General features: G+C 41.8%; 1 protein-coding gene across 1 annotated transcript in view; it reads right to left on the bottom strand.

The window, feature by feature from the left end:
- LOC309550555 (receptor-type tyrosine-protein phosphatase kappa-like) overlaps positions 1 to 14,527 on the bottom strand; it is a 408,935-nt gene that overhangs the window by 56,372 nt on the left and 338,036 nt on the right. The window contains exon 15 of the mRNA XM_082250907.1: positions 9,906 to 9,953. Within this exon, the coding sequence (XP_082107033.1) occupies positions 9,906 to 9,953 (48 nt within the window). The remainder of the gene's footprint in view (positions 1 to 9,905; positions 9,954 to 14,527) is intronic.

Raw genomic sequence — 14,527 nt, 5'->3', positions numbered from 1 at the left:
TATTTATTCTATTTTGTTTTATTGTTATATTCTATTGTTTTGTCCTATTCTATTCTTTTATTTTCTAATCTATTCTAATATATTATTTTCTACTCTTTTCAAATCCACATTTATTCTATTCAGAATTTAAATTTCAGAAGAAGGTTATATTCTTTTTTTACTCTACTCTGTTATTTTCTATTGTTTTGTCAATTCTTTTCCATTTTTTCATTTCCAAATCTTTTCTTTTCTACTGTATTCAAATTCAAATGTATTCTATTTGAACTTCGATTTCTGGAAGATGGTTATATTCTTTCTATTTTATTCTATTCTACTCATTTATTCTGTTCTATTCTTTTTTTTTTATTCTATTATATTCTAATCTGTTATTTTCTATTCTATTCTAATTCATATTTATTATATTCAACATAAGAATTTCATGAGAGGGTTATATCCTTTCTAACTTATTCTATTCTATTGTTTTATTCTATTCTATTATTTTATTTTCTATTCTATTCTAATCTATTATTTTCTATTCTTTTCTAATTCAAATTTATTCTATTCGACATTAGAAATTTAGGAGAAGGTTATATCCTTTCTATTTTATTCTATTCTTTTGTTTTATTCTATTCTACTATTTTATATTCTACTCTAATCTATTGTTTTCTTTTCTATTCTAATTCAAATTTATTCTATTCGACATTAGAATTTCAGGAGAGGGTTATATCTATTATATTCTAATCTGTTATTTTCTATTCTATTCTAATTCATATTTATTCTATTCAACATAAGAATTTAATGAGAGGGTTATATCCTTTCTAACTTATTCTATTCTATTGTTTTATTCTATTATATTCTATTATTTTATTTTTTATTCTATTCTAATCTATTATTTTCTATTCTATTCTAATTCACATTTATTCTATTCAACATTAGAATTTTAGGAGAAGGTTAAATCCTTTCTATTTTATTCTATTCTATTGTTTTATTCTATTCTACTATTTAATTTTCTATTCTATTCTAATCTATTGTTTTCTATTCTATTCTAATTCAAATTTATTCTAATCGACATTAGAATTTCAGGAGAAGGTTATATCCTTTCTATTTTATTCTATTCTATTGTTTTATTCTCTAAATCGCGAATCGCAAAATAGGGCCTGGTCTTTAAGGGGGCAAATCCTTCCAGTCTTAAAGTGGGTAATACGGCTATAAGGTTAGATCTAAACCTGCCATAAAATGTATGGAAATGATGACCTCATCCCATCAACAAACTTAAATCCCATTTTTATATAGAAAGAAGGGGTAAAACAGAACAACAAAGCATTGTAACCCTTTCCATATATTGTAGCAGATGAACTGATGAGTGATCTCATTGATGGATATTTCTATGGTAATGGAAAACTAGAAAGGTTTTGAGTCATTTAAAAAAAGAAAACACTTTATATACAGTATATTCCATATCCATGCACCGGGCTCTTTTCATGCATTTTTCTGTGTATTCCTAGCTGCTTTGTTGCAAAAAAAATAAAATAATCATGTTTACAGAGATCAATAGCTGAACTGGCAATCATCCGAAACACTGACAGAAGACCCGTCATGTAAACAAAGCAGGCGGCTCTCCTGTCAGACAGGCACAGTGAAATTGTGTGTCTCAGCTAAGCTGAACCCCTGATCTCTCTGTGCCTCTCACAGAGCCCCCCCCCCACAGTCAGTAATCACAGTTAGGCATACATTAACCCCTCTGATCACCCCTTGTGGTAACCCCTTCCCTGCTGAGAGAGAAGGACGGTCGGATGTTGTAAACACAGCTGACCGTTCTTCCCCCTGGAATGATCACAGAGTGCCTGTGATCCTTCTATATAGGATCACATGTCTCTATGGTCATTTCACAAGCCCCTCCCCCATACAGTTAGAAACACTCCCCTAGGCTTACATTTAAGCCCTTGATCACCCACTGTGTTAACCCCTTCCATGCCAGTGTCATTATTACAGTAACAGTGCATATTTTTAGCACTGATTACTGTAGTAATGTCACTGGTACCCAAAAAAGTGTCAAAAATGTCAGTTAGGGGTCCGATCTGTCCGCCGCAATGTCGTAGTGTGTGGGAAAAAAAAGACATCAATTGTATTTGGGTACAGCGTAGCACGACCGCACAATTTTCAGTTAAAATAAGGCAGTGCCGAATCACAAAAAATGGCCTGGTCATCAAGGGGGTAAATCCTTCCGGGGCTGAAGTGGTTAAGGTAATAAATCTTTTTTTGTGCAGCCCCCCTAATACTCACCTGAACCCGATCTCAATCCAGCACTGTGCATGAGAGCGGCGGTTCTTCTTCACAAGCCACTTACTATGGGGGGGGGGGGGAGGGGGCACTTGGCAGGAGGGAGGGGCCAGGAGAGCAGGAGGGGGACCTCAGAATGGGAGAATAGGGACTTACAGTGCAGGTAGTGTAAGTTTGACATTTTTTATTTAAAAAAAATGACCTTTAGTATCACACAACTGAGTTAAGCAGCCCCTCCTCCACCCCCTGCCTGCCTGTTTACATAGGGCCAATGACTCCCTCTTTGATCTCGCAGTATGTTTACTTTTTATTTATTTTTACTATTAATTTATATATATATACAGTATATACACTATATTACCAAAAGTATTGGATTGGATTGTGACAGGAGTCACTTTTTGGTGGGGGGCTTCTTGATGGAGATACCCAGTCAGGGTGTCCGGTTCCGTCCCATGGATGAGTGAGTTTGGAGTCGAGGAACATGACTGGCCTGCACAGAGTCCAAAATGTCTTGGTATGCTGACACCTTAAGAGTTCCCTTCACTGGAACTAAGGGGCCAAGCCCAACCCCTGAAAAACAACCCCACACCATAATCCCCCCTCCACCAAAGATTTATACTAGCACACAGAGCGAGGAACTTGACTGGCCTGCACAAAGTCCTGACCTCAACCCGATAGAACACCTTTGGGATGAATTAGAGTGGAGACTGCGAGTCAGGCCTTCTCATCCAACATCAGTGCATGACCTCACAAATGCGTTTCTGGAAGAATGGTCAAAAATTCCCATAGACACACTTCTAAACCTTGTGGACGACCTTCCCAGAAGAGTTGAAGCTGTTATAGCTGCAAAGGGTGGGCCAACCCAATATTGAACCCTACGGACTAAGACTGGGATGCCATTAAAGTTCATGTGTGTGTAAAGGCAGGCGTCCCAATACTTTTGGTAATATAGTGTGTGTGTATATATATATTTAAAACTTGTATTGAATTGTTTTGTAACTGTGCTGCACAAACTGTTGGCACTTTATAAATCCTGTATAATAATATACAATGTTTATATATATATATATTGTACATATTGTGACAGGAAGTCAGGTAAATCTGGGAATGTAGTCACAAAGAGGAGACACATTCCCACCTGCTTTGGAAAGTTCACTAATTACTATAGGGTGTCGGCTGCCAAAGGCAGCAGGAAGGTGTAAAGAAGTTGAAAGGCCTTCAGCTGTTCAGAATGAGGAAACGAAGGCCTCTATAATTTGTCCAGAGGAAGTCTATGGATTGCTGTCTCCTGTCGCTGTGTGAGCTGGGAAGAGGAGGACAGACATACGTGTGCCTCCCGACGCCGTGTGGGCATGGGAGAAGGACTGCTGCCTCCTGTCGCCGTGTGGGCTGGGAGAAGGAGGACAGTCAGCTGTGTACCTCCCGACAAGCTGGTGAGCATGGGAGAAGACCCCCTGAAGTGATGTCAGTCTATGAAAAAGGGGGATAAGACATTCCTCAGATATATAAATGAAAAAAGGAAATTAAAACAAGGAATAACTAAATTAAAAACAAAGGACGGAAGGTATGTAGAAGAGAATAAAGGGCTAGCCGACTGCCTTAATGAATACTTCTGTTCAGTTTTTACAGAAGAAAAAGAAGGAGAAGGACCTCCACTTGAAAGGATGACTAATGAATCGTTTGATGCATGTGTCTTTACAGAGGAAGACGTTCTAAGATTGCTGTCTAAAGTGAAGACAAATAAGTCACAGGGTCCTGATGAGATACACCCAAAATTATTAAAAGAGCTTAGTGGTGAGCTGGCAAAACCATTAACAGATTTATTTAACCAATCATTAGTAACAGGAGTCGTCCCGGAAGATTGGAAATTGGCAAATGTCGTGCCCATTCACAAAAAAGGTAGTAGGGAGGAATCGAGCAACTATAGACCAGTGAGTCTGACATCAATAGTAGGCAAATTAATGGAAACCCTATTAAAGGATAGAATTGTGGAACATCTTAAATCCCATGGATTGCAAGATGAAAAACAACATGGGTTTACTTCAGGGAGATCATGTCAAACAAATCTTATAGATTTTTTTGACTGGGTGACTAAAATAATAGACGGTGGAGGTGCAGTAGACATTGCATATCTAGATTTTAGTAAGGCTTTTGACACTGTCCCACATAGAAGACTTATCAATAAACTGCAGTCATTGAGCATGGACTCCCATATTGTTGAGTGGATTAGGCAGTGGCTGAGTGACAGACAACAGAGGGTTGTAGTCAATGGAGAACATTCAGAACAAGGTCATGTTACCAGTGGGGTACCTCAGGGATCTGTACTGGGACCAATTTTGTTTAATATCTTCATAAGTGATATTGCAAAAGGCCTCGATGGTAAGGTTTGTCTTTTTGCTGATGACACAAAGATATGTAACAGGGTTGATGTTCCTGGAGGGAAATGCCAAATGGAAAAGGATTTAGGAAAACTAGAAGAATGGTCAGAACTCTGGCAACTGAAATTTAATGTGGATAAGTGCAAGATAATGCACCTGGGGTGTAAAAACCCAAGGGCAGAATATAGAATATTTGACACAGTCCTGACCTCAGTATCTGAGGAAAGGGATTTAGGAGTAATTATTTCAGAAGACTTAAAGGTGGGAGGACAATGTAATAGAGCAGCACGAAATGCCAGCCGAATGCTTGGATGTATAGGGAGAGGTATAAGCAGTAGAAAGAGAGAAGTGCTTATGCCGCTGTACAGAACACTGGTGAGACCTCACTTGGAGTATTGTGCGCAGTACTGGAGGCCATATCTCCAGAAGGATATAGATACTCTAGAGAGAGTTCAGAGAAGAGCTACTAAACTAGTACATGGATTACAGGAAAAAACTTACCAGGAAAGGTTAAAGGACCTTAACATGTATAGCTTGGAAGAAAGAAGAGACAGAGGGGATATGATAGAAACTTTTAAATACATAAAGGGAATCAACTCGGTAAAGGAGGAGAGCATATTTAAAAGAAGAAAAACTACCACAAGAGGACACAGTTTTAAATTAGAGGGGCAAAGGTTTAAAAGTAATATGAGGAAGTATTACTTTACTGAGAGAGTAGTGGATGCATGGAATAACCTTCCTGCAGAAGTGGTAGCTGCAAATACAGTGAAGGAGTTTAAGCATGCATGGGATAGGCATAAGGCTATCCTTCATATAAGATAGGGCCAAGGACTATTCATAGGATTCAGATATATTGGGCAGACTAGATGGGCCAAATGGTTCTTATCTGCCGACACATTCTATGTTTCTATGTTTCTATGAGGGTAACCAAGTGTGAAGACTACTTGAAGTGAGGTCTTGGATCGTCTCAAGGTGAGAAGAGAAACTATTTCTATGTGGAAAGAAATAAAGGAATGTTTGCCATGTGAAGAGGCCAGCCAAGAGACAAGTAAATGAACTGTGTTGAATGTGAAGGATGTGAAGAGACAAAGGGACATGTTCCATATGAAGAGGAAAAGGGACATGTTAAATGAACTATTTCTATGTGGGAAGAAATAGATGAACTGTGCAATTGTGAAGAGATAAAACATGGACTATTGAGAGTCTGCTGTGTGATCAGTCAAGTCTGCCCAACAGTAGGTTGGGGACAGACTTCATTAGATAGTTTCCAGTGTGTGAGAAGGTAGCCGCCCACAGAGGCAAGGATTTATTTTGTTTTATTTTATTTTGGCTGTTTTGAGGCTTGTAATTGTGTGAAGTAAATTGCATGAATAAAACAGTGTTGTTTGCAACCACTGCTCAGCTATCTCTCTGTGAAAACGCACCCCCAAAGGGGTCATCCACGCCTACCACCGAGCTAATCCCTTACAATATGTATATATATATATTGTGACAGGAAGTCAGGTAAATCTGTGGATGTAGTCACAGACAGGAGATACATTTCCACCTGGTTTAGAAAATTCACCAATTACTATAGGGTGTCGGCCACAAAGGCAGCAGGAAGGTGTAAAGAAGTTGAAAGGCCTTCAGCTGTTCGGAATGAGGAAGTTAAGGCCTCTATAATTTGTCCAAAGGAAGTCGATTGATTGCTGCCTCCTGACGCTGTGTGGGCTGGGGAGAGGAGGACAGTCAGATGTGTGCCTCCCGACGCTGTGAGAGCCTGGGAGAAGGATTGCTGCCTCCTGACGCCGTGTTGGTAGCGGAGGACAATCAGACGGGTGCCCCCTGAAGCTGTGTGAGCATAGGAGGGGAAGACCTCCTGGAGCGATGTGGCTGAGGAGGGTAACAAGTGTGAAGACTTCTCAAGGATCGTTTCTCTGTGAAAAGAAACCAATGGACATTTCCTGTGTGAAGGGGAAATTAATCAAGATTGAAGACTTCTCAAGGTGAGAAAATTAACTATTTCTATGTGGGAGAGATAATAAATGAACTGTTTGCTATGTGAAGAGACAAGCAAACGGACATGTTCAATGTGAAGAGGAAAAGGGACATGTTCAATGTGAAGAGGAAAAGGGACATGTTCAATGTGAAGAGGAAAAGGGACATGTTCAATGTGAAGAGGAAAAGGGACATGTTCAATGGACATTTGTTGTGTGAAGAAAAAACATGGACTATGGAGTGTCTGCTGTAGGATCAGCAAAGTTTGCCCAACAGTAGGTTGGAGACAGACTCCGTAGGTAGGTTCCTGTATGTGAGAAGGTAGCCGCCCACAGTGGCAAGGATTTATTTTGTGTTTTATTGTTATGTTGCTGTTTTTGAGGCTTGCACTTGTGTGAAGTAAATTGCATGAATAAACCAAACTGTTGTTTGCAACCACTTCTCGGCTATCTCCCTGTGTAAACGCACCCCCCAAAGGGGTCATCCACGCCCTCCACCAAGCTAATCTCCCACAATATATACACACACATATACAGTACCTTGAAAAAAGTATTCATACCCCTTGAATTTTTCTACATTTTGTCATGTTACACCCAAAAATGTAAATGTATTTTATAGGGATTTTTTGTGATAGACCGACACAAAGTGGCACATAATTGTGAAATGGAAGGAAAATGATAAATGATACAAATACATCTGTGAAAAGTGTGGTATGCATTTGTATTCACCCCGAGGACTCACCCTACAATCCATGAAAACGCACACAAAAGTGAAAGTGACAAAGAGTGAGGGAAAATAAATAGAAAAAAATAAAGGGCCATGCCAAATGTGCACTGGCCAGGCCCTAGGGCCTGGTAAGCATAAATTGCCCCGGACTTTAGCCAAAAGGCCCAGCCCATGAGGCGAAGTGCAGAAAGAAAGCAATTGGGTGCTGTGACCTTGTGCCTGTTCACACTGTGGGGTCCCACACCCATGTGTTACTAAGAGCACCCCTGGGGCGACCACTCCCAGGGGGCACAGTCACCATGGACCTTCTGCCCTCCCGACCCTGGCCAGAAAAGGTAACACATTCAAATCAGGAGGTAATGGACCCTTCCAGCTTTCTCGGGGAGAACTTACTCCCGGGCCCCGATTACGCTCAGGCCCTCGAGTTTCAGTTCCTGCCGATACTAACCTTTCAGGTCCCCATCACTCCAGCAGGTTTGCATAGCCGCCACCCAACCTTGGTCAGGTCAGATAACAGCACAGCGCCCCCAATGGATCACTGATAAGAATAGATACTACACTTGTTCTTAGCCAAAAAGAAGCGATGGGCCAATGACAGCTACCACTGTTAAACTTGCATTATCCTGCTCATCACCAGTTGTGATGGAGCTAATCCTGGATGGTCAAGCCAACCCTGCCAGCATTCCGTGCTGCATTATGTTGAAGGTAGGCCAGTTGTTCTCTCCACAAGATAGAGTTAACTTGAGTTATCTATTGTGCGACTGTAGGAACAGAGGGACTCATCCAAAATCTAGCGACCATTTTTCTAGCTAAGTACATTAGTCGTTGTACCATAGTGTAGGTTCCTATTTGGAACGGCTCAGGATGCCCATTTTTATGAAAAGAAAGTTCAGTAAACAAAACTTAAGTTTCCCTCGCAGGGGTCTTCAGCATTCATTTGCTCATCAACATAAAGGACATTCAGCCCTTTTGGGTCTCACTTGCTCTGCTGCTCTGGCTTTACACTTCAGGTCCTTGTCTGTCTCCTACAGACTGTTAGCTCACCAACAGGGTGCACACAGATAGCAGCCTTGTGCTGCACTGACTCCCACGTGGAGCCCTCCTGACTCCTTTGCCAGACCTCCTGCCTGCCGGGGTGGAGCCCAGAACCTTGGTCCTGTCTTTCCTAAAAGACCCGTCCACACCTGAACCATCAGTGTCCTGGCTAGTCCTAAATCCTGGTCCCAGGATTGGAGATTTCCTCCCACCCAGATCGCTGCAAAATCTCCAGGCTCCAGGTCCCCAACTGGACTTTACAAAATAATGAGGAAACTTAAAAGCCAGTTTCCTCCAAATAAAACAACCCTCCTGGAGCCTCTCAACCTAACCCTGCTTTATACTTCTCCACAACTTTATCCTCGACAGTGGCGGCCCGTCCATTTGGGGGGCAGGGGGGCCGCACCCCCATCCATGTAACCAGCCCCCTAATCTACATGCAGAACGCCGGATGCATGGATTCCAATAGGTTTTTTTTTTTGAAGCACCTGATTAGAGCCAGAGGCTTCAAAAAAAGGGTGGCTCAGAGGGCAGAGCATTACGCCCTGAGCCCACCCAGTTGTATGACAATAGTGAACGAATATTCGCTATTATCACACTGATTTTCCTCCCAGCCAATCAGGAAGCGGGTCGTGAGACCCCTTTTTTGATTGGCTGAAAAGAGAAGCAATTTTACTGGACATTGGCCAGGAAGAGGGAGGAGATGCAGGGCCAGAGGAGGCAAGAATGCTGGCTGTAAGTCCATCCCGCTGGGGGGGTACACCACGTATTTTCTGGCTGGCTGTCCATCCCGCTGGGTGGGGGGTGTATTTGACTGCCAGCCGGACGGTCCATCCCTCTGGGTGGTGGATTTGCTGCCCCCCCCCCCCCCAAATTATCATGCACCAGCCGCCACTGATCCCTGACCTGTCTGGTGTGTTCCTTGCCCTTCATGCGGCTGTTTGTTCACTGGGGCTGGCAATACATTATACAATTTTCTTATTCAATTTTCCTTTAGATTTACCAAAACCAAATGAAGTCAGGCCTTAACACTTTCAATTTGTGTGCAGTCAGGCAGGCCCTTATACCTCATAGTTGAAGGTAAATCTAAAGGAAATTAAATAAGAAAATTGTATAATGTATGGCCAGCTTAAGGCTCTCTAACAAACCGCTGAGGACTTCACAGAACAGCTGTATTTATACTGAGATTAAATTACACACAGGTAACTGTACACAGGTATTTACTAATTAGGTGACTTCTGAAGGCACTTGGTTCCACTAGATTTTAGTTAGGGGTATCAGAGTATAGGGGGGTGAATACAAATGCACGCCACACTTTTCACATTTTTATTTAAAAAAAATGTTGTAAACCATTTATTATTTTCCTTTCACAATTATGTGCCACTTTGTGTCGGTCTATCACATAAAATCCCAATAAAATACATTTACGTTTTTAGTTGTAACGAGACAAAATGTGGAAAATTCAAGGGGTATGAATACTTTTTCAAGGCACTGTATATACAGTATATATCTACACACACACATACATACAAACTTACTTTGAAGGAACCCCGCAAAAGCACAGGACGATTTCTCCACCTTAGGACATAAATAAATAAATAAGTTGCAACTCATAGGAAGAACTTTAAATAATCACAGACTAAATTTTTCCGGATGCTCATCAGACAACCAGCCAATCACACCAAGCGTATAATTAATTGCAGACACTTCTATGGCTGATCGGAAAAGTGATCAGCGGCAGAATCAGCTGAAGGACTATAATCAGATGACCAGTGGTTTTATCGGAAAATTAAGTGTAAAAATAGAGAAAGGAACCAGTTAACCTAATTACATAAAACTACAGTATCTCACAAAAGTAAGTACACCCCTCACATTTTTGTAAATATTTTATTCTATCTTTTCATGTGACAGCACTGAAGAAATTACACTTTGCTACAATGTAAAGTAGTTAGTGTACAGCTTGTATAACAGTGTAAATTTGCTGTCCCCTCAAAATAACTTAACACACAGCCATTAATGTCTAAACCGCTGGCAACAAAAGTGAGTACACCCCTAAGTCAAAATTGGGCCCAAAGTGTCAATATTTCAGAGTTTGTAAAAGACCAACCCCTGGGCTTTTTCCAGGCTTTTTTTTGGGGGCTTTTTACAGGCGTTTTTTGCAGGTGTTTGTAGGCAGGCATTGACATTAGTGATCGACCGATATCGTTTTTTTAATGCCGATACCAATATTTTGGTCATCGGATATCGGTATCGGACGATATTTTTGGACACGTAAAAAAAAAAAAAAAAAAAATGTTTTTTCTAAAGGTACTCCTTGTGGAGGGATCTGGGGGTCTAACAGATTTGGCTGTTATGAATGCTGTCAGTTTTTTTTAATTCGGCGCCAAGTACCCGAAAGGGATGTCATGACATCACTTCCGGGTTTTTTACGGGGAGACTTTTACGGGTCTTCTCTCCGGCGGTGGCGGCGGTGGAGGTAGGATGCCCGGGTCTCCCGTCCCGTGGAAGGAGGCGGAGGGGGGGGGACTCCCCTCCCGCTCCTTGTAATGACAGCCGAGCGGCTTCTCAGCCGCATCGGTTGTCATTACAAGTCAGCCGACCGTCGGCTATGGACACCGGTACCGGAGGTCAAGTCCATCTCTCCCCAAGACAGTCAGACTCATAGTAGATGCTAATATCATCAGCTCAACCACCTGTCTTCCACACGTTAAATCCTGAGTTGTCAGATTGCATGTTAGAAAAAAAGTGGGGTACCTATGTCCTAATCTACATGTATAAAAAAAAGAAAAAAATTGAGGCATATTGGACTTTGATGGTACCATAAACACTGAACGTAAACCGGGAACACTAATTTTGATATAAAAAATATATATTTATTGAAAAAGATTAAGACTAAGGGTGTCCCAAAGTTTAGAGTGGGGTTACTCCACACATGGGAAATTATCTTCATAAGGGTAAAAAGAGCTATACTCCAAAGTCAAGTCTGGAGAGGTAAACATAATAAGATAAAGAGAAAAGTCATGGAAAGCCCACTATTAAAAAGATTTTAAAAGCTCCTGAGGAAGCAGTTATATTCCACGAAACATGTCGGGCAGAATTTACTAGGATGAGGCTCATTGCAGTTACTATACTGTTCCTTGTTGTCTCATCTGTGGTATCAGCAATGTAGAGCTTTTTTAGATATGATGTATATTCATTACATGTATATAACCTGTATGGGTGTATGTGTTTTCTACCAATGATTTTATGGTGATTTTCAATACTGGTAAATATAAATATTTTTATATCAAAATTAGTATTCCCCATTTACGCTCAGTGTTCAGTACTGTGACGGACTCCGGACACCCCGACTGGGTATCTCCGCAAGAAGCTGCTTCCTAAGCTCTGGAACACGAGATCCGTGAATCTGGCTATAGTTACCCCAAGAACTCGACAGTACAAGTTTAGGAGTGAACCAGAATCAAAAAAACTGTTTATTCAAACAGGCACAAAGAGATATACACTGTGGGACAATCCCCTCTCCCAATTAGCAGCCAATCCACATATACATCCCATAATAGGTTGATCTTAAGGAAACAATAGAACAATGGGATACAGGTACTTAACAATAACAAACCCCACCCAACCTCGCTATCTAGCAAGAGTCTATGAGACACTCCTGCAATATTCTAGCAATCTGAACAGTCAAACCATTTATCTTTATATATTTCTTGAGGGATATTGTTCAGAAATATTATTGTCCCAAGTAAAAGAGGCCCCTCACTCTTTCAACACAAACCACACATATAGAACCCAGGATAAACGGGGTAACACCAAATGCTGAGTCCGGTGTGGTTGTACAGCGAGTCTGATTAGCGCAGACCCAACTGGGGTTCTTGGTTACCCTGTGCCCCTAATAGACACAGGGTGGCTTCCACATAAGAGGGGCCAGGGGGAAGCTGGACAAGGAGTTTTCCAACCTCTCTAAAGCAATCTGGGTTCCACAAGCCCCCCACCGAAAGTGACTCACATCACAGGTACCATCAAAGTCCAATATGCCTCCATTTTTTCTTTCTCTTATACATGTCTTCCACACATTGTTGATTATGTTGATTCCATGTACTCCACCTAGGCTGGTTTTAGTGCTGAGTTAATTAGCATGTTAATGATATCATTGTCAGCTAAAGTAGTTGCTAGAGGGGGATTAGCCATGAGTCAGCCCTACCTCGTTATCTAAACCATTGTGGGATGTTTTGGGTAAATATTCGGGTCATTGTTCATGTAGTGACTGACATACTTCTCAAGTATATAAAACGTCTGTTTTCTTGTTCAATAAATGATTTTCAGAGTTTTCAGCTAAAACAAGTGCTGTCTACTTTTTGATTGCAATAGGTGGCTAGAATATCTGATATCTATGTTCAAGACTGGAGGAAGCCGTAAACTGGTGGAAGCCCACAATTACAATGTGGGTCACGGTTCCGTTGCAGAAGGTTAAAGTCTTATGACCAGCATATTTTTAGTAAATGAGTTAAATTACATTTACCTGGGTAAACCAAACCTGGATAGAGAGTGGTTGGGCTCCAAGAGTACTACCTCCCAGTGCTCTAGGAAACCAAGACCTTCTGCCCTCTAACAAAGCAGAACTCACTGAAGAATATATATCTAGAAACCATGAGAAGCCAAATATGTTAACTAATTGACTTGTACTTGGACAGGATCAGCAGAAACTCATCTCCATACTATATGATATGCTGCATACCTCATCTGTGACCAGCCTGGCATATAGTATCAGGGCGCCTTGGGTGGGGGATGTTGGGGAGTTGGACGAGGTTGAGTGGAGTGACGCTCTAGAAACTTGTACCTAGGTATCACCAAAGCTCACCGATAGGCTTACACAAGTATACCCGGTGAAAATGGCCAGGTTCGACCCAACTAGGTCTTCCACCTGTCCCAAGTGCCTCTTGTCCTCTGGCACCTTCGGTCACCTCCTATGGCATTGCCCTCGTATCCATGGCTTTTGGATTTGTGATCGACCGATATTGTTTTTTTAGTGCCGATACCGATATTTTGGTCATCAGATATCGTTATCGGCCGATATTGGCCGATATTTTCGGACATTTACCCGGTGTCATGACATCACTTCCGGGTTTTTACATGGAGACCCGATCAGAGCCGAATGCGGCTTTGACCGGGTCTTCTCTTTGGCAGCCGTGGAGGTAGGAGGCTCCGGGTCTCCCGGTGGGACGGGAGACCCGGGCAAGCCGCGGAAGGCAGCGGAAAGGGGGAGATGTCCCCTCCCGCTCCTTGTAATGACAGCCGAGTGGCTTCTCAGCCACATCGGTTGTCATTACAAGACAGCCGACCGTTGGCTATGGATGCCGATACCGGGGTGATGCCTCTAGCTGCAGCACTTTCCTGGAATATCGGTAACCTCAGGGGCCGATTCCGATATATCGGGGAAAGTGCATATCGGCCCTCGATATACCGGCATTGCCGATAATCAGTCAATCCCTATTTTGGATGCAGGTGGTCCAATTCCTGCATGACCAGATGGGCTCCCTGATATCCCTGGACCCCAAGATGTACCTCTTGGGGATATTCCCCAATGAGGATGTGGATAAATACACGGTCAGCTTTCTTCATGAGTCCCTATTTAGTGCTAGGAAACTAATAGCCCGTACGTGGATTCAACCTTCCCCTCCTACTCTTGCTGCCTGGATGGCGGACATTAATGCTACTCTTCCTTATAAGAAAGTTATCTATATCAATAGGGGTTGCCCGAAACTATATCATAAGATATGGGACAGATGGCTGGAGGCCTCAGCCACGTGCACGCCCTGAATATAATGTTGAATTGATGGTTCTATTGTTTTTTACTTTCCCTTATACCTCTTACGAGTTGCTGGTGCCTGCATCTGTACTCACTTGTCTGCCATATACACTCATTAATGAATTGGATTGTTCCTTTACAATGCTTGCAATGTTTATTTTGCATTTTTGCTTTGACCGCTGTATCTACCTGTTTTCTTTTTTTTTTTCTGTAATGTATATGACTCAATAAAGGTTAGTTTGTTGAAAAAAAAAATTGACTTGTACTTGGATTAACATTTATGCCAAGAGTCTGTAATTATCATTTCCACCACAAACTCTAGAAGACAGAGACCATCAGACCT

Source organism: Pelophylax lessonae (genome assembly GCF_965119305.1).
Source record: "Pelophylax lessonae genome assembly, chromosome: 1".
In the NCBI taxonomy this organism is placed as follows: Eukaryota; Metazoa; Chordata; class Amphibia; order Anura; family Ranidae; genus Pelophylax; species Pelophylax lessonae.
The sequence above is the reverse complement of the archived record's forward strand: the minus strand, read 5'-3'. Positions and strand labels throughout refer to the sequence as shown.